Here is a 27,434-nt window from a genome sequence, read left to right on the forward strand (position 1 = left end):
AGAATCCAGCCTAACAGTGAGTTAAGAAAGATGGAGTTTTTGTCTCATTGCATGTGAGAGAGTTGTGAGAGCAGCTGTGAGTTCTGAGTTCCTGCAAAGGGACAGCCAGGGAAGCAGCCCCCGGCCCCTCATCACCACATCTGTCCCATTCGTTGGGTCTCAAAACTCCACCTGGGTGCTTGTGAACTTGATCAGATGGAGCTCATGTACAAGCACTGGGGCATGCCCCGCAGCCACCCTGGATTAGGATTTTGGTGGAAATCCATCGTGGATCCTTCACCAGCCAGAGAGATGAGGAGTTTGCAGAAGTGAGGAGAGAAGCAGAGGAAGGGACAGAACATGGAGCAGTGTATGGAGCTGCCTGATCTCAGGAGACCAGGGGACCAAGGGTCAGAGGTCAGGGGACAGGAGAGGGGTCAGGGGACCAGGGGTCAGGGGGCGGGGGAGGGGTCAGGAGACCAAGGGTCAGGCCAGCCAAGCTCTCCACCACTCTCAAAAGACAGTTCTTTCCTGGAGACAGGAAGACTCGGAGCTTGCCTGTCAACCCTGCTGGCCCACTGGAAGGAGGCACCCAGGTAACTGCCTGCCACAACAGGACTACAGGAGACCAAAGATCCTGATGAGCTTGAGGAAACGAGTGCAAGAAATAAAGCAGGAAAATTCCCCAAGCCTAACTTTGGAGAAATCGTTCAATAGCCTGTCTCCTGGATAATAAAATATTGAGTTTTTTTTTAAATTGCAGTTATAATTAAGGCAGGAAAGCTGTAAGTCTAATAAAGTTTTTCTTTCTTTGATAGTGGAAAAGTCAGCTCATGACCTATATTTTTATAAAACATACACTTGAAAGGGATTTTATATGCCCTTTTCCCATGGAACTTCAAGTGTTGACTCTCCCAGTTTGTTAAGAAGAGGGTGATTTGCCACGTCCACTACTTGGGGCTTTTTAAAGCGATAGGCTGCCTGGGAGAGCGAAGTCATTGTGAGCCTTCGGGATCCATGCAAGCCTCAGTCCTGGACTCAGCAATGAGAAGGACGGAGTCTCCGCGGAGCTGTTTCAGGGGCGCTGCCTCTCCACCCAGCTCCCTGAGGTCCTGTATCTTTTCTAAGGGATGCCCCTGCACCACCCTGGCAGATGGCTGGCCCTCGCTCTAGGGCAGGCTCTGGCTGTACTGAGTGTGGGCTGCAGAGTAACCTGGCCAGTTCCGCCATTGAGAGATGATAGAGGGAAGGAGAGGGTCTCCATTCCTCTCGCTCCCTCTCTCTCTTTCACTTTCTCTTCCTCCCCTCTGCCTCTTGTCTGTCTGTCTGCCTGCCTGCCTCCTGAGACACCATTGTGGGTGAGATGGTGTGACAGGGCAGTGGGTACTGGAGACCAAAGCATCTGATCACCAATCAGAGCTGCATGGACTCCTCCCTCCCTCCCTGACTCCTCCCTCCCTCCCTGACTCACCCTGTGCTGCTGAGGTCTGACCTGGGCCCTCTGAGCATCTGGGTGCTCCACGGAGGTGCAGTCACACAGGCCCAGGCAGGGGTGGCACAGGCTGATCAGGATGCAAGAGGGAACGGCCCTGCTAACAGGGGTGTCCCAGAGGTCCTCACTGAAGAACCCCTGGGATCTCAGTGGCAGGACCTGTCCTGCTGTCTACTTCCCTTTAAATAAAGTTTTATTGGAACAGAGACAAGCCCATTCACTCATGCATTGACTCTACCTTCCCACGGCGCTGGCAGAATGAAGAGCTGTTATCCACATTAAGAATGAGACACGCTGCTGGTATCTTTCTACCAGATTAGAGGGTCTGGCCTCCTGCCCTATGTCACCAGCGCCCTCGGTATCTAGAAGGCTTCCAGGAGCCACAGCAATGCGTTCTAACAGATGTGACGGGGACCTTCAGATACAGGAGCAACTTAGTAGAGATTTCATTTCTTCACCGATCAGAGTCAAGAGCTATGAAGTTCAAAGTTCACACATGGCTGTCTGCAGCATTCATGACTAGAGTTTCCCCTTTGGGCAAGGGTCTCTGATTGAATTAGGCAACTCTTTCATCATAGTATTTTAGGGTCACCCGTCTTGAAATGACATGCTCCCTAATTCATACCCCTCCTCAGGCAATGTCCCCAAACCGCAGCCTGCCAGTGATGCAGTGATGTCCCAGGCTCCCCTGCTCCGCCTAGTTTCCAGCAGAGACCCAGGCAGGTCAGCATGCATGACTGCAGTCCTCTTCCTTGACCACAGAATCAACCGAGGAATCAACGGAGGAGTCCCAGAGGAAGGAAGGCCCGCCATATTGAAATACACAGCCCCCAGCTACTCAGTCTAAACTAGAGCAGCGCAGCACGAACACACCTCGTGTGTGTGAAGAGCTACAGCAGCCTGCCTCATGAGCTTCGGTGAAATACGAAACAAAATCTTTTGATTACAAGCACCACTCGAACACGAATCTAAATGTAACTCCGCCTCTCTGTGGTCTGGGTGAGGCTACTCACATGAATGTCTGCTAAATAAACCAGCACCACACGGGAAAGGGTGAGCGATACCCCCACAGAATGGATTACAAGTGCAGAGATGTGCAAACAACCTCGATCAATAGCGGACTGGTTAGCTAGATGCGGGTAGACCCAGACGCCGGGCGTTTGTGACAGGGATGTGGCTCGATGCCTATTGATTCAAGAAAGAGTTCCTCGGACTGGTGATTTGCAGGTAGTGATTTGCAGACGAGCAGGCAGGGCCCACTTCTGCATGTGCATATCTGCTTCTCACTGCAGAGAATCCCAAGAGAACGAGGCTCCCTCAAATGGCAACTGTACTTGTGTTCGAAAAGTGAGGTTTAGCATAATGAGACATTCTTTCGCTTTTTTGTTTTTGTTTTTTGTTTTGTTTTGTTTTGTTTTTGGTGGTACTGGGGTGAGAAGCTCTACCATTCAGCCCACCCCTTTTTGCTTGTAATGGGTTTTCAGATAGGGTCTCATGCTTTTGGCCTGGGTTGGACTCAGACTGTGATGCTCCTACTTCTGCCTCCCAAGTAGCTGGGATTACAGGTGTGAGCTATCATACTCAGGCCCAAATTCTCTTATTATTTCTTAATTCATATTTCAGAAAGCAAAACAAAGTGGCTGCCTGCCCAATACCCTAGAAACCATGAATTTGCTGGGGCATTAGGATGGAAGAGACAGATGGTAGCCGAGAAGTTTGAAAGTGGCAGGGAAGAACACCTGAACAGAAAAAAAATGTGGGGGCCGGGAATGGGGCCTCGTGGTAGAGTGCTTGCCTGGCATGCATGAAGACCCGGGCTCCATTTCTCGGTACCTCATACATAGAAAAAAGCCGGAAATGGTGCTGTGGCTCAAGTGGTAGAGCTGTAGCTTTGAGAAAGCCCAAGGACAGTGCTCAGGCCCTGAGTTCAAGCCCCAGGAGTGGCAAAAACAAAACTAGTACTAGGATAGTAGTAGGAGAGGCTGCAGTCCGCAGAGGCTTTACCACGGGGCCATCTCCCTGGCCTGAGGATGCTATGCCGAGCTCGCTGCCAAGCATCAACTACCAAACGTCACATTCATCTTTATTCAGCCCGAGACGTGTTGGAAAGCAGCGGCAGCCAAGCTGAGCTCCTCTCAGGGCTATTTATCCGCAAGGCTGCTGAATCAGTGCTTTTCCTTTCTGTCTGGCCTGGTCTTATTTGTTTAAAAACTAAAGAAATTGTGTCTCAGAGGCAAACATCCTTATCCTCCAGTCGCCCTCTTCAGAGAGGGGTTACACCCCTCCTGCGGTCAGTGCTCCAGTTCTGTGTTCCTGGCCTTCTTCCTGCAGACCTCTAACTACCAGGAGAGAAGGAAGGAACTCTGTGCCCTGCTCAAGCAGGGCTCTCTGGGCCCAGCACAGTGCCACCTAGAGGGGACACAGTTAAAAAGTGTATAGCTTGGGCGATGCCCGGGGCAGGGAAGCAGAGGAGGGCCAGGGTGGTCCATAGACTCTCCAAAGTGAGAGGATGAGGAGACAAGGTGAGGATGGTGACCACAGCCTCAGGGCCCAAGCAGTGGAACCTTTCGGACTCCCATGGACATCTGGGCCCTGCTCCACTCGAAGGGAAGCTGAAATGCCACAGGTGTCATTCTGTCTTTGCCTTGCCTGTCTGCCTGGGTTTTGTCTCTCACAGCGGCTCCATCTCCCCGCTGCCCTGCTGGGCTGCCATTCAGGGTAAGCAAGGTGGGGAGAAGGAATAGGCTGCTGGCCAACCCCACGGAGGGCTCCTGAGTTTTTCTGCCATGTGCACGGCTGGCTGAGTGCTCAGGAAGTGGGTGTCTCTGGGGACAGCTCCTCATGCTCGGGCTTGGGGGATCCAGCTCTCAGCTAGCTCGCCCCCAGGCAGGCTGAGTCTCGCCATGTGCTTAGTGTCATTTGCTAGGGTTTTCCTCCAGGCCACCCTGATAGCTAGAGAGGCCTTCACGGATGGCCTTCCCTTGCCCCCTCCTCCCCTGGGGCCCCTGCACTTGCCAGGTAAAGCCCATGACTATTGTCATCAGAGTTGAACCCAGGGGAAGCAAGACACTGCTCGTGGCTAGCTCTGAGTGCAGGGTGGCAAGACACCTGCAAACTGGTCCCTCATGACACCTGGCATGTTTTGGGAACTCAGAAAACACCTGACTGGTTCATGGAGCAGCCAGAGCTTGGTCTTGGGCCCCATAAATCAATGCAGGGACTCAGCAGAAGGAGCTTATGATCCACAGAGTTCAAAGACCATTCATTTCTGTGGATCTGCCTTCGTTCACCAGTGAATCCTGCCAACAGCGTCCGGGGGGCGGCGCCCAGCAGCTGGGCGTGGGCTCCTGTCTGCACATGCAGACACATACGGGTGACCTTCCATGTGATGGATGGCCGCTGATGGCATCCTGCTACAGGGGGACATGACAATGACGCTTGCCTTGTTGGGAGATGAATTCTCCTTTGCACACTGTGCATTTCTGGGCTTTACCTTTGCAAAAGGGTAGGCTGCCAGAGCAGAAAGAATAATTGCAGTATTAACAGCATGCCGGCGTCTTCTGAACATTTGTTCTGCTCTAGCGCTGGGTGAGGGATGGTCTTATTTAATCCTCACACAGACATGCAGTAAGACATGCGGCATGGCCGCATCCAGCCCCAACTTAGAGACCAGGTGATGGAGACTTGTAGAAGGCTCCACAACTTACCCAAGCTCTCCCTGTGTTCAGAAACGAGAAGAGCATCAAACCCAGTGCTGGGGTACAATGCTGCCTACACAGACAGGTCATATTTTGCAGGGCTTGGTGCAAAATGAAAATGTGGGGGTCCCTGTTCCACAATGAGTAAGCATTTTAAGGTGGTACAGACAAATGGGGTCCCTCTGAACATGGGGTGCTGTGAGGCATTCTGCTATATGGGTTTGTACAACAGGGACGCAGGTGATAACCAGGGCCTCTTGTCTTGGCCAGGGACCAAGGAGAGTGTTCATGGCACGAGAAGTTTCTATAGATTCATTCATGTAACAGAACTCTCTCTGGACTTGCTCTCACAGCGAGCTGGGTCTGCAAGGAGCCCGTGATGCCCAGGATGGCGCAGGGGAGAATCAGGACCTGAGTGCTCTGCTGAGTGTCAGGCCTGCACAAGGCCCAGGAGCCGCTGTGCACACACCTGCACGCACCGTAAAGCAGGACAGCAGCGGGCATCCAGCCAGACTCCGACCAGACTCTGGTCAGGGAGGCGGCAGCATCCACCAGACCGTGTCATCACGATCCATTCAGCCTTTAGGAGGAAGGAGGCCCACCCCGCCGCGTAACCTATAAAGAGCCGGAAACCAGAGATACGGACTCGAACTCTGTCCCCTCCACCAGACAGCTGCGCAGTGTGGGCAAGTTCCCATATCCTTTTCAAGTTCCGGTTTTGTTTTTTCCCATCCTGGGGCTTGAACTCAGGGCCTGAGCACTGTCCTTGGGTTTTTTCAAGGCTAGAGCTCTACCACGTCAGCCACAGCACCACTTCTGGCTTTTTCTATCTATGTGGTACTGAGAAATTGAACCTGGGTCTTTGTGTGGGCTAGGCAAGCACTCTACCATTAGACCACACTCCTAGTCCCTCAAGTTTAGTTTTGTCACGCACAGTGGGGGGTCAATTAGGACAGTGATAACTACCCTTCATTCAGGAAAGGCCAGCGGGGGAAATGGTGTAGTATAATCACAAGTCTTAGGGACGTGCGGTATGCAAAATACTCCACATTTGAGCCATTCCATTTCGGTGCCAGAAAAAAGAAAACAGTGAGCCAGGCCGAACTCCACCCCACACCCAAGCCTTTGTGCACTTTAAGGGATAATTCCAATCACAAAGAGAACTCTAAGTAGGTGTATGTTATCTGGAGAACATGTCTACCCCTAACTGAATAGCTTTGTGCTTTAAGAAATTCAATGGCATGAAGGGTTCTATTTTTCTCTGAAAATGTGACACACACACACACACACACACACACACACACACACACACACACACCTGTGTAAATAGCAGTGAAACTGGAAACTCTTTTCTAAACTTCAGGAAGGACACAGTGGGAGGAAAGTTGGACATTGTCTAATCACATATGCACATCACGTGTAGAGACCCACGCATGCTCACGACGCCCTGTGTCTGCCGCCGTTTACACTGACAGCACCTCCATGCTCCAATCACTCAGTATGGAGCCAGAGGGCCACAGAGGGAAACTGGCAGGCATCCTGCCCCACTCCAAGTCTGGATACTTTGATAGCCTTCGTTGACTTTGGTTGGCTTAAGAAGATTTCTGTGAACACCAAATCCTAGCTCTTGAGTCTCTGTCACCAGAAGCCCCCGCTCCATCAAACACAGCCTGCCTGGTGGCGCCACATAACTGGTCAGCCCAAATGTGTTCTGCCCCTCCTTTGTCTGTCCCACCTCTACTTCTACAGGCCCGTGTTCCCTACTCTCCTCCAATCACCTTCCAGCACAACATGGTGAATTCACGCTCCTTTGTCCCAGGCTCCTTCAGAGCTGGGAAGGGAGAGGGGGACCCCCTACCCTTGGATCTGATGAACTGCAGAGAAATCCAGCTCTGGGAAACGGAAAAGAAATTTTGGACCTCTTGCATAGAAGTATTCACCTGGTAGTCTGGGAAGGTTACCATGGCAACGCTCCCAGAGCCTCCTGCATCTACATGGCATTGACAACAACCCATCAATTCAGCGAAGAGGGGCGACAGTCACAGCGAACGGGGGCTTTGTCTCCTTTCTGGTCTGCTGAGTGACTATTTTACTCATCTCAGGCACAAACTTAGACCCAGCTACAGTGATACTCACAATATGGTGTCTTTTCACTCAATTGTGTCCAAAAGATTCCAATCAAAGTCGAATGTAATTGGGATTTTTTCCCCTTTGTTCTTTACTTTCTTAAGCGTTATACTCAGGAGCAATGCTTGCTTCTGGCTTGTGGATGCTTTAATTAGTATGTTCTGAGCCCAAATGGGAGCTCCATTTTTTTTTTGCCACTCCTGGGCCTTGAACTCAGGGCCTGAGCACTGTCCTTTGGCTTTTCTCAAGGCTTGAGCTCTACCATTTCAGCCACAGCACCACCTCTGGCTTTTTTTTTCTATGTATGTGAAACAGAGGAATCGAACCAGGGTCTTTGTTCATGCTAGGCAAGCACTCTACCACTATGCCAAACTCCTGGCCTGGGACTCTACTTTTTAAAACCTTTCCTGATAAGTTAAACAGGGTTAGAGAGAGCAAAGAACTCTCCAGTGCCCTGGAATGGTCACTGTAACAGAAGCAACCTGTCTTTCCAGAGATGCAGAGAAAACGTCTTGCCTTTGGTGCCTGACTGGGGACCAAACGTTTCTCCCTGCACATCTTCTCAGGAAAAGGGTGCAACCTATCTCACCTGGATTGTGCTTATTAAAAAGCAGTGAGGGAAAGAATTCACTGAGGGGTTTCGAATGAGGCCCTCAGTTCTCATCGACGCTCTGTAGAGAGGTTCAACGTACTGCGATGGACCCTTAGAGAGCGTGTTAGATATTTGCACAGCATCCAACGTCCATCAAGTGAGCATCGGAGATGAGGGCTGCCGGCGTCCTGGGGTGTCAACCCCAGAGACAAGGGAGGAAGCCTTTGTAGAGCCAGGTACTCCTGGCTTGCCACAAGCCTCATCTTTCAGCTCTTGAACCTGCCACTATTGAGGCATGTTGAACAATTGGGTACAACATCACCACATCGACAATCCCGAAGGTCACAGGGGACCACATGCCAAGGCCTGGCAGCAAATGAAAGGCAGCCCGCCATACCTGTGGGCGAGCCCTCCATGACGTGGCCGACATAGGGACCCTCTCGGAAGATTGGTCTGTTGTCGTTCTGATCGATTACGATGACTTCCAGGGGCACTGGGCCTTCGAGGGATTTGCCATTCACATCGATGGTCTCCACGAACAGCTATTCAGCCAAAGAGACAGGGGAGGGGAAGAAGGAAGGCGTTAACTCATTAGGAAAACTGAAAGCACTAGGTCAAGTCAGCAATGTCATATGCCCCAGGTGCTCTCATAGGGGTGTCCCTGGGGCTGGAAGAGAAACTCTGTGTTCCAGAGTCAGAGGCATAGATCAGCTCATATTCAAATTCTCCCTTGGGGAATTTACAATTAATTTATCAAATCTGCAAAGTTAAAAAAAAACCCTCAAAACAAAAAAACAACTGCAATTCAAAACCTGGCAGTCAGCCACAGCTGAGAAAATGTGCTTACATGACTTCTGTTTTCCAACACCATTATCCTTTAAAAGGAATGTTATGCTAATAAAAATAATTGGCTAAGCAGATATGAGCTAAGTGCATTAAGGGAAAACTGACAGTGCTTAGTGTGGCTGAGAAGAAATTCAGATCAGGAAGTATTTGTCGATGTTCTTCCACAGGCAAGAAAGCTGGCACTCGCAGGGGCCTGAATGCAACTCCGTGCATTATTATCCACGGCGCAGGGGCCGTGGGTCCAGGCGGAGGTGAGTACTCCACTTAGCCCAGGGGTGTCCAGTGAAGCCCCAGGGCCAGGTCACAGCAGTGTGACCTTGAGCAAGATACCCCATCCCTTGGTTTCCTCATTCGTGACATGGGGTTAATAAAAATATGCACGACGAGGAAGGCACTAACTAGTAGTCAGCCAGTTTTCACTCAGGCTCCCTGGAACCTCACAATCATCCTTGGACCCTAATCTAGAGGTGGAGATGGACAGGAGCGATTCATGTATGTGACATGACAGCGTCTGGCTTCGAGCTGGGAGGCCTGATCGCAAGCTTAACCACCGCGAGCCGCGTGGCTAAGGCGCTGAGTAAGGCCTGCCACGTTCTAGATGAGGAATGTCAACCAGTGCCTCCATCCCTACCAGGCCCACGGGACTGCAATCCCTCTGGAAGGCAGCACGTGAAGATTCAGCGGCTCGTATGCTCCAGCCCACACGCCAGTGCCCCTGCTCCTACTTGAGGTCAGCTGCACTGCACACACCAAACTACTGACAGCAGTGTGAAACGATCCACCAGCGACCTCATCAACGGCCCGCGGGAGGTCCTGGCAGGTGTCTGTTAGGCTGTGGTCATTCCATCAATAGTCAAAGGTCTTCTTCGAGGAGTGAGCGGAGACACACGAAGTAGTGCATATGTCACTGTGATGGCTCGGGCCAAATGCTTGGACCCAGCTACCTTTCGTTTTTGTCTTTTGACAAGTACTGAGGATCGAACCAGGGGCCTCAGGCTTGTGGGGTAGGAGTTCTACCAATCGAGCCATGTCTCAGCTCCTTTTGGCACTGGATATTTTTTGAAGAAGAGTCTAGCTTTGTGTCAAGGCTGCCCTGAGCTGCAATCTTCTCATTTACGTTTCCTCAGGGCGCTGTGGCTGGCAGATGTGAACCACTGTTCCAGCCATCGAGCTTCCCCAAGATCTTAAATCACAGGCACCTCCCTCGACATCTGGACGGGGGTTGAGAGTCTGGGAAACTCCTTTTAGTCTGGGCTGGCCCCCAACTGCAATCCTTATCCTTACCTCTCCCTCCAATTCACCATGGCTCTGAGCAAAGCATTTAAAGGAGAACGATTCATTTGGGCGCAAGCTTCCGTCAGTCACAGTGAAGGGTGAGGTGGAGCAGCCAAGAGGCAGAGGCAGAGGCCCTCACAGACCCCCAGAAGTGTGCCTTACCAATCTCTAGTCGAGTCTCACCCAATGAGCTGCTCACACACAGTGCACTAACACAGACACTGCAGGACCTGAGCAACTGGATGCCACGAGAGCACAAGTGGAGGCATTGGCTTCCACGTTTCCTTCATTACTCCATTCTTTCTTGCATTTGCATTTTGTACACTCATGTGCATGTGTATTCACACTCAATCACACTTAGGTGCACTCATACATACTTGATTCCTAGAGTAGGTGAAAGAATGCAGGAGTGCCTTTTCAAAGAAAAATATCCCCAAGCCAGCCTCTTACTATCCATGCCCAAAGGAGGTCTGACAGACAGGGCACTTCATTTTTTTATGTTGTTTTTTTTTAAACTAGCATGAAATGTTGCTTACAAAGGAAATTGATGAAATGAAGCTTTGGGGGTGGTGTTATGAAATAACAAAAGGCTGGCTTTTTGTTCTCCAAACAGCCCAGGATTTGACTTTAATTCAACCAAGCCTATGTCTAAAGATAACAAATGTCTTACATCTGAATCTTAAGCTTCTCTATGCTTCAAGATCTGTCCAGTATCATAAGCCACCTGCAGAGAGGATAATCCACACGCATATTTCCAAAACAGACAGGCACATTGAAACTGGGAAAGGTGGATTCCAGAAAGTTCCCAACACCACAGAGAGACAGACAATGGGATAAAACTGCTCTGGAAAAAGGCAAAACATTGCACGGAAGCTCAGAAAACCAACAACATGAATAGACAACTTGACGATATTTTATGTTGTAGGACTAGTTAGTTTGGTTCTTAGATGTGTGTGTGTGTGTGTGCACATGTGCTAGTACTGGGGCTTGAACTCAGGGCCTGGGTGCTGTCCTTGAGCTTTTTCACTCAAGGACAGTGTTCTACCACTTGAGCCACAGTTCCACTTCCAGCTTTTTTGGTGGTTAACAAGAGTCTCATGAACGGCCAGGCACTGGTGGCTCATAACTGTAATCCTAGCTGCTTAGGTGGCTGAGATCTGAGGATGGCGGTTCAAAGCCAGCCCAGACACAAAAAGTCCATGAGACTCTTAGCTCCAATTAACAACCAGGAAAGCGTAAGGGGCACTGCGACTCAAGTGGTAGAATGCTATCCTGGAGCTGAAGATCTGCTGGACAAGGTCCAGGTCCAGAGTTCAAGCCCCATGACTAACAAAAAAAAAGTCTCAAACTTTCCTGCCTACATTGGGTTTGAATTGCAATCCTTAGCTCTCAGCCTCCTGACTAGCTAGGATTATAGGTATAAAACAATGATCTCTAGCTCAGATTATTATATTATTATTATATTTATCTTTTTTCATTAAAGAATGCATTATCATCGATTTTGACATCACATTACAAATGCCGTGTTTAACAAGTATTCAAGAAGGGAGTCTCTATTTATCTTTCTCTTTACAGACAATACAAATAGAAACCAAGAATTTGGAATAGTCTCTGCAAGAACAATGTGCTGGTTGGTGGAGGCTGCTCATTGTAAAGACAACCTCATCAGACCGGCCGCCAGGAGCAGCGGGAGATACTCGGGCACTCTGGCTTCAGTGGGTAAGCACTGAGACACAAGCTTCCGGGCCGCTACCGAAGCCACTAGCTTTACATATGGCTACAGAAATTGAAACCTAGCAAGCATGAAGAAATTTAGTCCTCAGGTCAAAGCCAGCTTGTCCCCTGGTGCCCAATGAGCTCATTTCCACCGCTGTGGAGATCCAATGGAGAACTTCCAGACAATATGGATGGCAAGCGCCAAGGCCCTGGGGCGAAATGAACCTCAGATCCTTTTAGAGAGGAGGAGTAGAAGAGTCTCCAAATGGAGTTGTTGGAATTATATCTCCATATAGGATTCTTTGCCTGGAAAAGTCTGAGCCCGGAGAGGGGTGTGGTGGGGGCGTTCTTCCTGTGAACTGCTGGGAAGGCAGAAATGACAAAAGGGAAGGCATCCTGCTATTTCCCCCAGAAGAAAGGACAGGAGATTGAGTAAAACAGCCAAGGGGAAAGCAGTGGTTTACTGAGCGGTCCCTCTTACTTCGAGAAGGCATGTTGGTAATGTGGCTGGAGCTGGAGCCCGCTCTAAAGTGTGGATCTCTTCCCCATGGCTGACTTGGCTGGGAGAATGAGGTGCGATACAGAGGAATCCCTGCGTGTGGCCAGAACTGGGAGATGCTCCATAAAAGATAAGGAACAAGCATTGGTCTAGTGACTTATTCTATGCAAGTGGATTATGACCAGAGACCCACATCAGAATTCGGCTTGCTCAGTGTTCAGTCCACAGGGCGGAACACGGGTTTCCCCTGGAAGTCAGGGGCACCAGCCTTTGAGGGTTCTTCCCTGGAAGTAGGACTGGAGACAGACTCTCCCACAACCCTGCCCGAAATGTGGACTCATCTCCTCATTCCTGTGACATCTCAGCTTCCCTGGCCTTGGTGGTCCTCGAACCAGGGGCGTGGTGGATGTGCTAGGTCTGCACCAGCTATGACTGATTGCACAAGGCTACCTCTGGAAGAAGTGACAGCTCTTTAAGAGACTAGAATCTGAAGTGCTGGCTGCCTCTTTGGCCATCTGTCCTTTCTCTTCACTCCTGGCACAGGGGTGGGGATGACCCTCTCTCTCTGTCTGTGGGCTCTGGGCTACTTGCTTCTCTGCACAGTCTTAATTGACCAACAAGAACCCAGTGGTAAACAATATCAAACTACATTAAACTGATGACTTACTTTTTAAAAGAGGAGAAAAAAATGTTCAATACATGTCAGGGCTTTTTGTATATTTGGAGGAACAAAGACACAAGGAAATGGAGTGAATGTCCAAAGCCACAAAGCTGGTGTGTGACCGGCCTCCCTCCCTCTGACCCACATTTGCCAAATGTGATTTTCATGGGCTGCCTTTAGAGTTTGGGTCTTGTTTTCTTTATTCAATGTGTTATTCACTTAATGGGTTTGCTTTATGGTGATGACTACTTTTTAATCATGCCTCATCAAAGGCAAAATTATCCGTGAATTTAGGAACATAATGAGTTTGAATATTCTTGTTAGTACACATGGAAGTGCAAGCTAACACAGAAGAGCTTCTGTGCATTGGGCTACCATAGCTGGAAAACATTACCATGGCACCTGGCCCTGTTTTCCTGGCTGGAAATCACAGGCTTTTTGAGGAGGATAAGATTGTCCTTATCATCGTGGTCAAGGAGTCACAGTGAATCACAGCCTAAGGAGGGAACCAGGAGGAGCAGAGCCCTCCAAATCTGTTAAAATCCAAACGACTTCATTCAAGGGTAGAGATAATAATTAGATTGTCACATTAGCATTCGAGTGTCATCTCATGTCTGGTCAGGGTGGTAGGTTGGATCCAGGAGTTCTGTGTATGGAAGAGAGGGGGGGCTTGTCTCCTGCAGTGGGAAAGGGGAACATCTTGCTAGCACCAGCCTCTGTTTACTCCCCAATAGTGTGAGATTTGGTTGGGGGGGTGGCATCTTCATGAGAGATGGGAACTGTCAAGTCACAATCCTGCAAATCTTATCCTGCAAAACGCTTCAGAGCAATGAATGCGCCGGAACAACAATGTCCACTGCACATGCAAAGCATTAAAACAATGTCTCAAAAAAAAAAACAAACCAAAAACCAAGAGTGTAATGAACTCTATTGTAAACACACACACACACACGCACACACGCACACACACACACGCACACACACGCACACACGCACACACGCACTCTGGTCTTCAGTTTCACAACTACTGGCATCTTTCCTTGGTCTAGATCAGTCTCCTATTTCTGGTCAAGAAAGTCTGGCAGAAATTAACCTTAGACCCTGGGATGAGATGATGGAGTGACAAAAGACAAAAAGTATTACAAGGACCTTTGAGAGAAGGCCACATTGGCGGTACCGGATGTTAAAAGCACCTATCTTCTGTAGTATGCACGACCCCAGAAACAGACGTGAGAACCAGTGGAGGAGGCAGCTCTGTACAAATGTTCACGACGTAGGCTGGTAAATATTCTTTGAGGGTCCATGGGAATAAACCCAAGAGATTTTAATTTTAATTTTTAATTTTTCTTTTTATATAAGAGATTGGAGGATTTGGGGGAAATGATATTTTCTGCCATTGATGCAATGTTTGTCAGGATACCTAAGAAAACGGTCAGTCTTGGTCACGCTAACCTCAGCTTGTTTTTATAAATGTGACAAACTACTCTCACTTCTTTTTTGTACCAGAGTCATGACATACTTAATCGTCTTATCAGTTTATTTATTGTGAGTTCCTTTGGTAGAAAGGGAGTATTTTGCATAAATGACAATATGTTTATAGTTTCCTTAGACCATAAATAACTTGAGGGCAAGAGCAGAATCTCACAAGGCTTAGCTAATTTAGTGCCTTGAACAAAGTATTGACAGATATTTTTATTGGGTTTCTGGCTGTAATTCTCAACCTCTTCTCTTCCTTCCAGTGTTTCATGAACATGAAACCACCCTTCAACCACAGAGACATCCGCTTGGATCCCTGAAGCCGTGCTAGGCTTGCTGTCAGGAGCCTGCCTCCAGATTTCCTCTCTGCAGGCAGCAGAGGTGGAGTGCATGGAGCATTCATGCCATCTACGAACAGGTCTAACTCTTGAAGACATTTGCTTTTTTTCATTTTTTTGCTACAAAGGGATTAGGAGTGATTTGTATCTCTTGGTTCTCTTTCTATACCATTTATTCACTGCCCCTACTAGACCTTGGAAAGATCGTCACATCATAAGCCATGGTACCTGTGGATAGGTTAGATTACATGGTAGAATAGGGTCAGCTTACATGAAAATAGACAGATTGGCTTGGGTTTTCCAGGTGAAGACAGAGTCTGTGGAACCTCTGGGTCCTCAAGACAGAAGGAGAAGAGTGAGCTAGGCTTGCCCTGACTATGCTGGCTTTGGGTATGGAGGAAGGGACCAGGCCGCCTCCAGAGCCATGAAGGACAAGACAGGGGCGGCCTCTGGAGCCTCCTGAAACTCATGCAGCTCTGCAGACACCGAGATTCAGCCCTCAGTGCAACCAGGCCAGATTCTAAGCCTCCACAACTGCAAGAAGATGAATTTGAGTTGCTTCGAGTCACTGCGTCGGCGATAATTTTACAGCAGGAATATAAAATATCATGGCCACATGATATCTCTTCCTGTTCAAGGAAGAACACTTTTGGGTGGGTGACAGTAGATACTGTGAATGATTGTATCAAAAAAATAGTTGCAAAGCAAAGCCACCCTAAGTGAGCTGCATCCCTAGGTCAACTGACCTTCATAAGGAAGCCGCTTTCTTGGCCTCAGGGAGCAAAGCGAGCTTAAGAATTTCTCCTTTCTGTTTTAGGAAAGACCAACCGCTTCCTGCACGTAGGGACTCTCAACACAAGTTTGTTCACGCACAGGAGCAGTTAGGGACTTGGGAAGCGTCTGCTAGGCACGCACCACAAGCCAAGGTCATTCTGCAAGGTCATGCTTCTCCTGGAGCAGCAGCCGGAAGGAGGTCTGGAGTCTCCTCCACGAGCCGTCCTCACAGAGCCCCAGCATTTGCTTGCCTCAGCTCTATGTGCAGAGACTGACCAGTGTGAAGCAGTGCCCTCCATTCAATCTCTACTGATCCGCCATTACTCTCTCGAAATCCCTTTCCTGCTGCCACGACCCACAGCTTTCTCTTTGACACCAGCAACTTGCATATTAAGTGATTTTCTTTAGAGACTCTTGGAACACAGTGAAACACATTTTTTTTTCACCTTTTGTGAAATTCATCTCCCTTCATTTACGCAGCTGGTTTAATTCCCCATTCCCCTCGAGAGACTGGATTGAAGTTTATAACTCCCGCTTAAAAGAACCAGAGGACTGATAAAAGTTTCATATTTGTCAGGTTACCCAGTAAAGGTCTTGATACTATTAAATGCTTTTTGAGAAGCCTGATCTGCTCCATGTTCCCTTTGTCATTTTGAAAATTTAACTTTCAAAGGATCTTTTTTTTTTCCAGCTCAATAACGCAAACATAGTTCCTTCCTACATATGCATGCTCACAGCCACAGTGGCTTTGGGGTCATTTTTCTATTTAGCTTTTGAAATAATTTTAATTATGTGGAAGGAATCTATGCAGATATTCAAAATAATTTTATTTAAAGCAGCTTGGGTGAAAGCCCTAGTGAAAACCCTCGGTCTCAAGAGGGGGCACAGGCCAGAAATTTTAATTGGCTTGAGTAGAGTTTATATAATTCATTGATGATGGAATTATACCAGATCCATTAAGGGGATGAGCAAGGGTTAAAGAGACTTTTATGCAAAGATGAGAAATCTAATACTTTTGAAAACAAAGCCATAGGAAGCGATTACTGAAGATTTATTCTCACTTGCCCCTTTCCCTCCTTCAGTGTGAGGTCCCAAAGGAACAAAAGGCATGGCAATACTTCCTGGTGGTATTGTTTCTAGTTTGCAGATTTAAAGGCATTTTTTTAAAGTATCAAAACGTGTCTTATCAAATAAAAATTAAGGTTGATATATTTCAAGTGTCGCCTAATGAATTCCAGGTAGATTAAAGTATTAGGCTAAAAATCAATTGAATCATTATGAAATTGAGTGAGGAAGGACTTTCTGAATCCTACAGAAAGGCACAGCTAACCATGCAAATTATTGGTAAATACGGGAAGACGTGTGTGTGTGTGTGTGTGTGTGTGTGTTTCTCAGGGTCTTACATTTGGCACACAAGTGCTTTTCGGCTGAGGTCTTCTTTTGCCCTGGTTATCATGTTGAGATGGGTCTCTCTTCTTCCCTGGGTGTGAGCCTATGCCAAGGCCCGTTCATTGGAAGCAAGGACGACAGGTGTGTACAGTGCATCCAGGTACGGGCTGAGAAGGTCTTCCATGCCCTCATGTCTGTGGTCACTCTCAGCTGCAGCCATCCCTGCCTTTGCCTCCCCAGTGGTTAGGATTAGAGGTTGAGCTATCAGCGTCTGAACATTTTTTTTTTGTCAGTTGTGGGGTTTGAACTCCGGGCCCTGGGCACTGTCCCTGAGCTCTTCAGCTCAAGGCTAGCACTCTACCACTAGGGTGACAGCGCCACTTCTGGTTTTCTGGTGGTTAACTGGAGATAAGAGTCGCATGGACTTTAGTGTCCGGGCTGCCTTTGAACCACGATCCTCAGATCTCAGCCTCATGAGTAGCTAGGATTACAGGTGTGCCGGTGCCCACACATTTTTTTATATTACTTTTTATTTGAAATATTATGATAAAATAAATGGGCTGAAATCTACTGAGGAAAAGCACAGGCTTATGTTGACAATGCCAAAAACTGGTTAAATATCTAGGTACTTGGGAGGTAAAGGTCAGGAGAATCACGGGTAGGCCAGCCTGGGCAGAAAGCTTGGAAGACCTCATCTCAACAGTGCCTGCCATGCCAGCTATGTGAGATCCTATTTGAAAAACTAGTTAAAGCAAAAGGGGCTAGATGCATGGTTCATATGTTAGAGCATGTGCAAACCTCAGGACCATCAAAAAGAGCCAATCAGGAAAGAACAATAATTAGCAAAGCAATAAAGCACATATTATTGTAAAATTAAAGTTAGACTTCTTTTTTTGTTGTTGTTATTAAAACTGCCAAAATAATTACAAAAAAAGCAAATTGAAAACTTGTGAGAAAACAAGTTCTCATCAGTTACTGATATGAGAACATTCTCCTGTAGCTTGTTAGTAATGGAGAGTTTTATTTGCAGAAATTTAGCTGTGCGTGTGTGTGTGTGTGTGTGTGTGTGTGTGTGAGCAAGTGTGTGAACATGCATACTTATTTCAATTTTGCTTACACATAGGAAAAACTATACACACCAAAATGCTCTAAGAGTCAGACAGATAATACGAACTATGAAATCTGCATTTCAGAAAAACTTTGGAGAATATAAAAATACAGTGATGATACAATATTAATATAAATGTATAATGGGATACAATATGTATGAGGTAAAAAGAAACAGAAAAATAGTAAATATAATATAGTTTGTGGAATTGTGCTGTTAAGATTCTGGGTTTTTTTTTTTTTTTTTGAGCATTGGTGATTCAAGCCTGTAATTGTAATGACTCAGGAACACTGAAGTTTGAAGCCAATGTAGGTAGAATAGTCCACAAAATTCCATTTGTAAAATAACTAGAAAAATGCCAGACTGGAGGTATGGTTCAAGTGGTAGATTTCTAGACATAACCAAGAAAGTCAAGTGAGCAGAAGTTCCTGAGTTCAAACCCAGTACCAGGAAAAAAAAAAGATTCTGTTACAATACGAACAGTGGTTCTATTGCAGGTAATTTTTTCCTTGTTTCTCTTGTCTGAGATGGTCTATAACAGTCACGTGTTAGTTCTGGAGTTAAGAATCAATTGTATTTTGTAAAAGAAATCGTAACATTTATACAGGGACCACACACAGCGTGACTTCCATTTGTCACTGGTGGTGGTGGCAGGTGATGGGCAGCTGACAAACCTCTGTTTATGACTAAGGAGAAACAGGCAGGCACTGCCGCCTAAGCGTGGGCCCCCGCTGTAGCGGCACAGGGCTGGAGCTATCTTTCCTGCCCTCTGTGCCCCAGTTCCGATTTGGGGTGAGTGTCCGGGCCCCGCAGCTCATCTCGTCTGGAGCATGGGCTCCTCCACCGTGTTTTCTGAACCATCCCTGCTGTCCACATCTGCCCCTTCTCAGAAGCTTTATTGATAGATTCGGTGAGCCAGGAGAGAGCTGCACTTTAGATTCAGGGAGTCTGGACTTGAGATCCCTGTTTTATCTCTTGGCAGCTGTGTGTTTGAAGCTACTCAGTTGCTTTCTTAGAATCACAGTGCCCTCCTTTTTACCACAGACAGGGAGTTCCTACTGCACAGGAAAGGAATGACATTTGGAAAGCACTTACCAAAGCACCTGGCCGGCAGCGCATGCATGCTCAGTCAAGGCTACCAGTACTTTGGTAGGTGAGCATGAGAACAACCATGAGCTGCAGGCTCCATTTACAGTCTCCCTTCCAATGCTGCCACCCACAGAACAGAGTGCTAGCCTTGAGCTGAAGAGCTCAGGGACAGTGCCCAGGGCCCAGAGTTTCAAATTATGAGGGATATCAGCAGCATGATGCTACATCCCCCACTGTGGTGTTATGTCCCCCACTGTGGCCTTCATGTGAGGTGTGCCTGGGTGAGGTCTTAGGTGCCATCCTTGTTCTGACAGCACTGGGATTTCAGAGAGGAGGTATGCCCAGCTCTCGACCGCCCTGGCTACCAAATGCTGGTCTTGTCCTTTGGCTGGCTCCCCTGGAGTGTCCCTTTCCTATCTGGGTGACACCATTCTACCATCAGGGCTAATGCATCCCCCCTCTTGGCCAAGCCACCACCTAGTACCCGGCAGGTGAGACTGACTCTTCATTGTCCTCGCCACATCCAAGCTCCGCCCTCCCCCCCCAACACACACAGATTTCCAACTTCTCTGGAGATGTCCTTGGACCACGGACATCTGCCTTTCCAGCCGTCTTGGATCTAAGCTCTTGTGTACTAAGCTCTCCCATAAACCCTGACATAAACCCTGGGCACAGCATTGACGGTGCCACTCTCCAAAGCTGGAGTCCAGCCACGAATTCCTTTGTGTTCTTTGGAACTGGAAAGCTGATCACCACTTTGGGTCGTTTTTGCACCCTCTCCTACCACCTTCTTTTCTGTACCAGTTCTCACGGCTTGCTCCTTCATGTCATTCACTTCTCTCCTCAAAGGCAGAGGCCTTTCTTGGCTGAAACCAATCTCTCCTCATCTCCCACCAGGGCTCTGGCTGCCACAGACTGACTGTGATGTCATTTGTCTGACATCTGTCAGAGGTCAAGAACTTGTGACTTGCGCCTCCAACGCATTAGATCAGTGTTTCCCAGCGCATCTTCAAGACATGTAACATGTAAACACAAACTGGCTCAGGCACGACTGCAGTTCATCAGGTAGCCAGCCTCCTTTTGTTTTCTAGAGGCCACATCAATAAACAAAAAAGAAATGGCACCTGTCCTTAAGATTTCCTGGTGTGTAAACCCAGCCAGAAAGCAATGCATTAAGAACGCAGCAAAAGTATATTCTGCCAATTTCAAAGGAAGAAATCACGTTCAATGATGTTGTTATAACTGTCAGAAGCACACAAAACATATTTTACAATGGATTATTCATGGTTTGGTAGTGATTGATAGCAAATGATTTTGTTCTGACACACACATTACTAATAAGCATAGTTAAATGAAAGAAAATAAAGCAAGTGGAACTTAATACAAATTCCAACTCACCAAAGTGAGCTGCCTGTCTGTCCCTGCCTTTATAAATGAGGCAATCCAAGGTACAGGAACAGACTCATATTTCTCCTGTAAACTCCTCTTCCCCCATCTTAGAAACCTCGCTCAGCATCCCTACTCTGAGTTTTCATTTGTACACAAGTACACACACACACCCTTAAGCAGTCAGACACGACTGTGGCCTGATTAGATGCTACCTCCTCTCCTTCAGCCAGATGCCCCATTCCACATGGATGCCTGGATGCTGCACCAGGAGTGAAGACAGCCCCACAGGATAATCAGAGTTCCTTTGGTTTTGCCGAAGGACCGTCACAGTGCTACTCAACTTCCTGGTGTCCTGGCCGGCCCAGAGTTAAGGTTCCCATGTGGTGTGTTACTTGGTCAAAAGGTCCCCTGCAGAGTAGTTCTGGGCCATGCAGGGAGAGAGAACGGGAGAGCAGTCCTATCCGCCACGGGCACTGAGGATCTGTGGGTCCACCAAGCACACTGCTGCCCTGCCAAGGCCTGCCGTATTGAACCACCATGCCTGTGGCCTCCTCCTTCCCTTCTGAGATGTCTCAGTTCTTCTCCATAATGCTGCCATGTTTTGTAGGTTACATGGACACATGGAAAACCCTCCTTCAAAGCACTGACGAGGCTACACACCCACCACCTGGGACCATCGTGTTCCTGGACAGAGGTACTTCAGAAATATCCTGGAAGCACTGGTGACTCACTGCTTCTCTCAGGATTTGGCCTGGTCGGGTGGTGGCTAATGGTGGACTGGGGAAGAGGAGCTGTGCTGAGTGTGGGGAGACTGCTTCTGGTAAAGTTCTAAGTGGGAAGAGCAAGCCATCCCGTGTTCCGGAGAGGAGGGGGAGGCTGGCCTCCTGCCCCACACCCAGGCCGGTCCTGGCACTGAGTTCCTCCCTTGCTTTCTACTTGGACATCTTCTTTCTCCTACACAATAGTTTTTTTATTTATATATTATTTTTTATTTGTTTGCCAGTCCTGGGCTTGAGCTCAGGGCCTGAGCACTGACCTTGGGCTTTCTCAAGGCTAGAGCTCTACCACTTGAGCCACAGCACCACTTCTGGCTTTTTTCTATGTATGTGGCACCGAGGAATCGAACCCGGGTCTTTGTGCATGCTAGGCAAGCACTCCACCACTAGCACTCCTGGCCCCTCTGGCTTTTTCTTTTAACCAACTCTTTTCTTTATCGTATTAGTGTTTCCTTTATACATTTTTTTTGTGGAGATAATCCATTCACCTCACATCATCTCCTGTAGTTCTCCTTCAGCATTTGGTAGAGCGAGGGACTGTGGTCGTTACTCTTCAGTGGGTCCACACTTAAGTGAGGATGAGTGGATTTATAAGGTTATCTGAACCCCACTGAAGTCATGCAGAAATGCTAGTGTGTCGTGATGATACAGAACGTGTTTAACTTTGTTTTGTAGTGTAAGGCAAGTTTTCTAAATAATGTGTTGGTTCAGCAAAGGTTTGGAAGAGAGAGCCAAGATGGAAGCAGGGATGGGTAGGATTTGGGAGAGAGGATACTAACACGAAGATAGAAAGCATCAGGATACTTTAGAAGAGAATGGCAAATCATAGCACACAGGTAAATCCTGCTGCTGCTTGTTTTTTGTAGATAAAGGATTGGAAGCTCTGCCCTCTCTCATTTATCTTATTTGCTGCTTCTGTGTTAGACTGCCAGAATTGAGTAGCTACAAAAGAGTCTGCATGGCTCACAAAGCTTAAAATATTTATTATCTGGTCCTGTACAGGAAAGTTTTTCAGCCCTTATAATATACCATTCAGAGCAATAAAAGGAGAGAAAACAGTAAAATACCCAGGGAGAAGATGAATCTGGAGGACTTGAGGTCTCTCTAACCAAAATCATTCATACTCATTCTCTCCTCTCTCTTCCCTTCCTCCCTTTCTCTCCCTCTGCCTTGTCCTCCTCCTCATGATTATTTATTCTTTCAACAGAGACGTACTTTGCACCTATTATGCTTCAAGTTAGGCATTCAAATCCTGGCTTATAATGAAAAAGTATTAAATTGTATTTAATTCATCTCTAGTCACCATATATTGGGATTAAATGAAAACAACTTAAGATTCATAATGAAATCCCCCTTGGATTGTGGGAGGGGTTGTTTGGAGACAGTCTCTCTGAGGGAAGTTGAAAAGGAAGAGGGGAAAGAGCCCCAAGGAATGGAGGAAGAGCCTTGAGGGAAAGAGGGCAATGGGGGTACCCGGAAGTGAATTGCAGGGAGAATGAGTGGTCAGCTGGGGATAATGGGACACATTTTGTTTGGCTTCTTTCTTCAGGGCTACTTCACAGCCCTAACATTCTCTCCTGGATGAACCTGGGAATGCTCAGAGACTCTTCAAATACCCAAGCAGAGTCACTCTTCAGGAAGACCTGAAAATTCCCTTCTGAGGCACACAAAACAAGCGGCCACAATCCAAGACCCTGTAAAGAATTTTAGAGCAGCCTCTGTCATGACCGTTCACAGACAGATAACAATTTGACGTCTAAATGTGTAAACAAACAAACAAGTCATAAGGTGAACCCTGAAAATGTTGAATGATTGGAGCTAATCACCCAGAGCACATTTTGCGCCATTCCATTCATTAGAAAGTTTCAGAAGCAGCGAGCCTGTAAATAAGAAGCATAGCGATTTCTTGGAATCCCAGGAGATGAGGAAATGGCAAATGCTGGGTATTGGGTTTCTTTGGAGATGATGAAAATGTTCTAAAATTGATTGTGTGTGGTACTGCACGCCTGGGAATGTATGACAAATTCTGGAATTGAGAGGCTTACCTGGGTGTGTTGTGTGGTGGGAGTCTTATCTCAGTGAAGCAGCTGAAAATGGAACCTCTGGGGGTCAGGAGGGAGAGGCAGGCATGGAGGAATTTGAATTTTACCCCCATTATGAAACATGTGGGGAGCGGGCTGGGGAGTGGTGGGCAAGATAGAGTGGCTGGTTCAGAGGCCTGGGAGGGCTCAGACAGGGGCCCAGGGCCTGCCGCTGTGCTCCCCGTTCCCCTCATGGAATAATGCCTGGAAAAACAAGTGGGAATGGCAGGCTCTTGTTAAGGTTTTTTTTTTTTTTTTTTTTTTTTTTGTGTGTGTGTGTGTGTGTGTGTGTATACATATGTGTGTGTGTGTGTGCATGTGTGTTTGTTGTTATTGTTTTCCCAGTCCTGGGCTTCAACTCAGGGCCTGAGCACTGTCCTTGGGCTTTCTCAAGGCTACAGCCCCACCACTTGAGTCACAGCACAGCTTCCTGATTTTTCTATGTATATAGTACCGAGGAATGGAACACCAGTCTTCATGGATGCTAGGCAAGCACTCTACCCCTAGGCCACACTCCCAGCCCCAAGGTGTTTGTTTTTGAACCAGAGGTTGAGAGTAGGAGATCTCAGTTCTCATTCTACCTCTGCCATAGCTGTTGTTGTGCCATAGTTGTTGCTGTGTATATGCACATACACACACACACACACACACACACACACACACACACACATACACACACAGGCATATACATACACATAGACACAAACACAGACACAGACTCACAGACACACACACACACACACACACACACACACACACACACACACACACGCTAACTATCAGCTCCCATTCTCTCCATGGAAACATGGCAGTAGTAGCATCTGACTGGCCTCTTCTGTGGGGGGATATGTAGATAGAAAAGTACTTTGCAAAGGATTGCAGTACATTCCACCAGGACACAAGATCTCAGAGAATTAAAACTCAAGGATAAACACTCAATACCAACTAAATTAAACAAACTATAATCCTTCTCTGGAAATTCAGAAGGCATGCTACCTCCTGAGGGCCTCAGAGTCCTTGCTATGAATATGATATCCACGATTAATTAAAACCTGCAGGTACTGAGACTGAGAAGATGATTCGTGCTATCAGGCAGAAGCAAGCTTGTAAAAATGGATGCACAGCTCAAAGTGGTATGAACGCTAGCCTTCAGCAAAAAAGCTCAGGGACAGAGTCCAGGCTCAGAGTTCAAGCCCCAAAACTGATAAGAAAAAAGGAAAAAAAAAGCCCAATAAATACAATGCACTGGTGAAATCAAGTCTATGCATTTCCTCCTCTGCCAGGTTGCCTGGCACTCCTAGAACCCCTCTCTCCTCTGGGGGACCGCTGCACATGGCAGAGACCCCCACAACTCCAGGGACATGTCTGCAGCTCTGTACTGCTGTGTCCCCACTTGACAGAACGATTTTTATAAATCTGCCTCATCTTCCTCAGTGCCTAGGACACACCTGTGGAATCTGCTGAATGAACAAGTACACGGGATCAATTAATCAAGCAACAAACAAATCATTGTCGTAGGATGAGACTGGTAGGGTTATGGCCGTGTTGGTTTTTGTTTGTTGAGAACTAAGAAGAGGATAATTCGTCTGCATCCTGGGTTGTCCTGTGAGTACGGAAGCAAAGGCAGCCTCATGGGACATGCTTTGTGCCTTCTGGGTCGTTTCCACTACCATCAGGATGGGGGGGGGACTCTCGTCTCATTTACGTGGCATGGTGTAGCTATAGGCCTCAGTTCTGCTTGATACTGTTCGGCACTGGGTGGTGCCTCTCCGTATTGCTTGGCACTAGCTGTACTGTTTGGTACTACGCTCAGTACTCGCTAGTACTATTCCGTACTGGTTGGTACTACTTGGTACTGGGCAGCACCTCTTGGTACTGCTCCTTAGTTCTCCTGAGCTGTCAATCATTCCAGGATCTGGGTCACACACTGCCTTATTGAGCTAGAGTTTCTCGTCTACGCCTGTCCTACGAGTGCCCTGCTCTCCAGCTCTGCTCAGCCACTGGGGATCTTCCTGAGGGCAACCCCGTCCTGGTCCTGACTTCAGGCTCCACCTTCAATTATCCTTGGACTGGATTTGGAATCAATCTTTACTGATTCAGGAACAGGAGTGTTTACTAAGAGAGAAGCCTTCCAGGATGCAGACTTGAGGGGAGGGGTGGCTGGAGGGGAGGGGCTGTCACTCCCCCAGTGGCTCTGCCTGCCGGCAGCTGCCCCTCTGCATCCCTGACCAGAACTAAGGCAGGCTTGGGGGTTCCTCCCATTTCCAGGCTTGCCTTTGGGCTTTCTTCTGCTTTATGCCTGCATTGACCTCGAACAACTTCCCAAGTCACAGTACCCAGCGCGGTGCCACGGCCTTCTGCTCCTCAGCCAGCTATCCTTCTGCGCCTCCGATGAGGATGATGATGGGGGCATGGAGGCTCAGATCACCATCCTAGTGTCTGGGGGTGGCCCCGTGATGTCTCGAAGCGGAGGTCTCTCTGCAAGCTTCCTTTCCTCCTCGTTCCTTTCTCCCCAGGGCGACTAAGAGAATTCCTCCCTCCCCAAACAGGCCAGAGAAACAGAGCCCCTGTCATCCTAGCCAGCCACACCTCTGTGCTCTGGCCTAACAGACGGCCATACACGCATGCTCTAACCAGTCCAGAAAGGGTCCTGCCGCACAGCCGCAGGAAGGAACGAGGCAAGGGGAGGCCAAGGCAGACCTCGGAGGCCGGCCTTGCTGCTCTCTGCTCTCAGGCCGCTCACTTTAGTCCATACCCTTTCATCAATAATCCTATCTCTACAAAACTGTCCATGCTCCATAAATACAGGCAGGTCACCCCGGGTCTGGGGTTTTCCATCGTGTCATATACAACAACCACCAGTGAAACTGTTATACTTTTTCTGTTGTTCTGTGGTTCTACTGGACCCAGAGGGACCCAGCCCATTCCATCCTCCCTTTGAGCCCCTCACCTCTTTCTCTAATCCCTTAGCACTTTGCAAGATGTCCGGGCAGCTGTTAACAGAGACTCAATGCCAAGTTGAATAACTCCAGTGCCAGTGACTGGTGTGTGACAGGCTTGTAAGTTGATCAATTTGCTGTGCCACTAATTAATTCTGTTAAATTACACATTGCCAAGAGCTCTGTGTCCAACTCTGCAAAGAAAGCCCTGCAAGAGAGTCAACTTTAGAGATGCAATTCCAGGCGGCCTGACCCAAATTAGCATATTAATAATGAACAATTGTTTCAGTGGGGATTGAGGCCTATTTTTTCCAGCTCAGTCTGAGAACAAACTAGTGTTCAAGAGAGAAGGTGAGCTATCAGCAAAGCTCCTTAATTTCAATCTCCTTTATTTGTATTCTATGCACTGTGTCAATGAACTCTATGAAATGTTTCATTAACCTTCAGTTTCCATTAAAGTATTACCTGGCTTCCGTTTCCTTTTAGACAGCTTGTACAACTTTTCACTTTCTAAAAACTTCAAACTGCAACAATGGCCTTCAGATATTCTTTGGCTGAGATTTATTCTACAGTGGGTCCTAAACTATTGCGTCCTCTCTCCAGCTGCTACCTTTCGGAACTCGGAGCCAGAGATCTCGGGCTTCCATGTGGAGCTGACTGCATGGCAACCATGTCTTTCTCCTCTCCTGCACACGGCTCCACACCTCTAATCTGCAGCTGGAGCCCAGGGAGAGAAGGCCTGGGAGACAGCTGCATGGCCCACTTTTTGGATCCATGGCCCTGATGATCTGAAGAAAGAACACGTTTTCTTCAGAATATCTTATCAGGAAAAGTCAGTGCTCGTGGAGAAGAGCAAGGAAACAGTCTCATAGGGAACAAACATCTTTAGAGTACTCTCTGAATTTTTGTCTGTTTTTCCAGTGTGGAGGACACGAGATACACCCATCAGTAGAGGTATCCAATCCTTCAGATCAGTGAGTTCTGTGTGCACAAGAACTCCTGGTACTCTGAGCCCTGTGGCAGGGCATCTTAGGGCCGGTCTCTGAGGCGTAGGCTGTGACTGAGATGCAGCTTACCCACCCATGGGCTTCCATCTGTAAGTGTAGGCTGAGTGTTCGCCACGGTTCCAACAAGAATTCTGATGCAGTCATACTGTGCCCTTTTCTCCATTTGTCACCAGCAGCTCAGCC

General features: G+C 47.9%; 1 protein-coding gene across 1 annotated transcript in view; it reads right to left on the reverse strand.

Moving 5' to 3' along the window:
• Cdh13 (cadherin 13) overlaps positions 1 to 27,434 on the reverse strand; it is a 674,883-nt gene that overhangs the window by 180,266 nt on the left and 467,183 nt on the right. Inside the window, exon 6 of the mRNA XM_090356987.1 lies at positions 8,286 to 8,430. Within this exon, the coding sequence (XP_090213113.1) occupies positions 8,286 to 8,430 (145 nt within the window). The remainder of the gene's footprint in view (positions 1 to 8,285; positions 8,431 to 27,434) is intronic.

The sequence above is a fragment of the Megascapheus bottae genome, chromosome 24, assembly GCF_031878675.1.
Source record: "Megascapheus bottae isolate mThoBot1 chromosome 24, mThoBot2.hap1, whole genome shotgun sequence".
In the NCBI taxonomy this organism is placed as follows: Eukaryota; Metazoa; Chordata; class Mammalia; order Rodentia; family Geomyidae; genus Megascapheus; species Megascapheus bottae.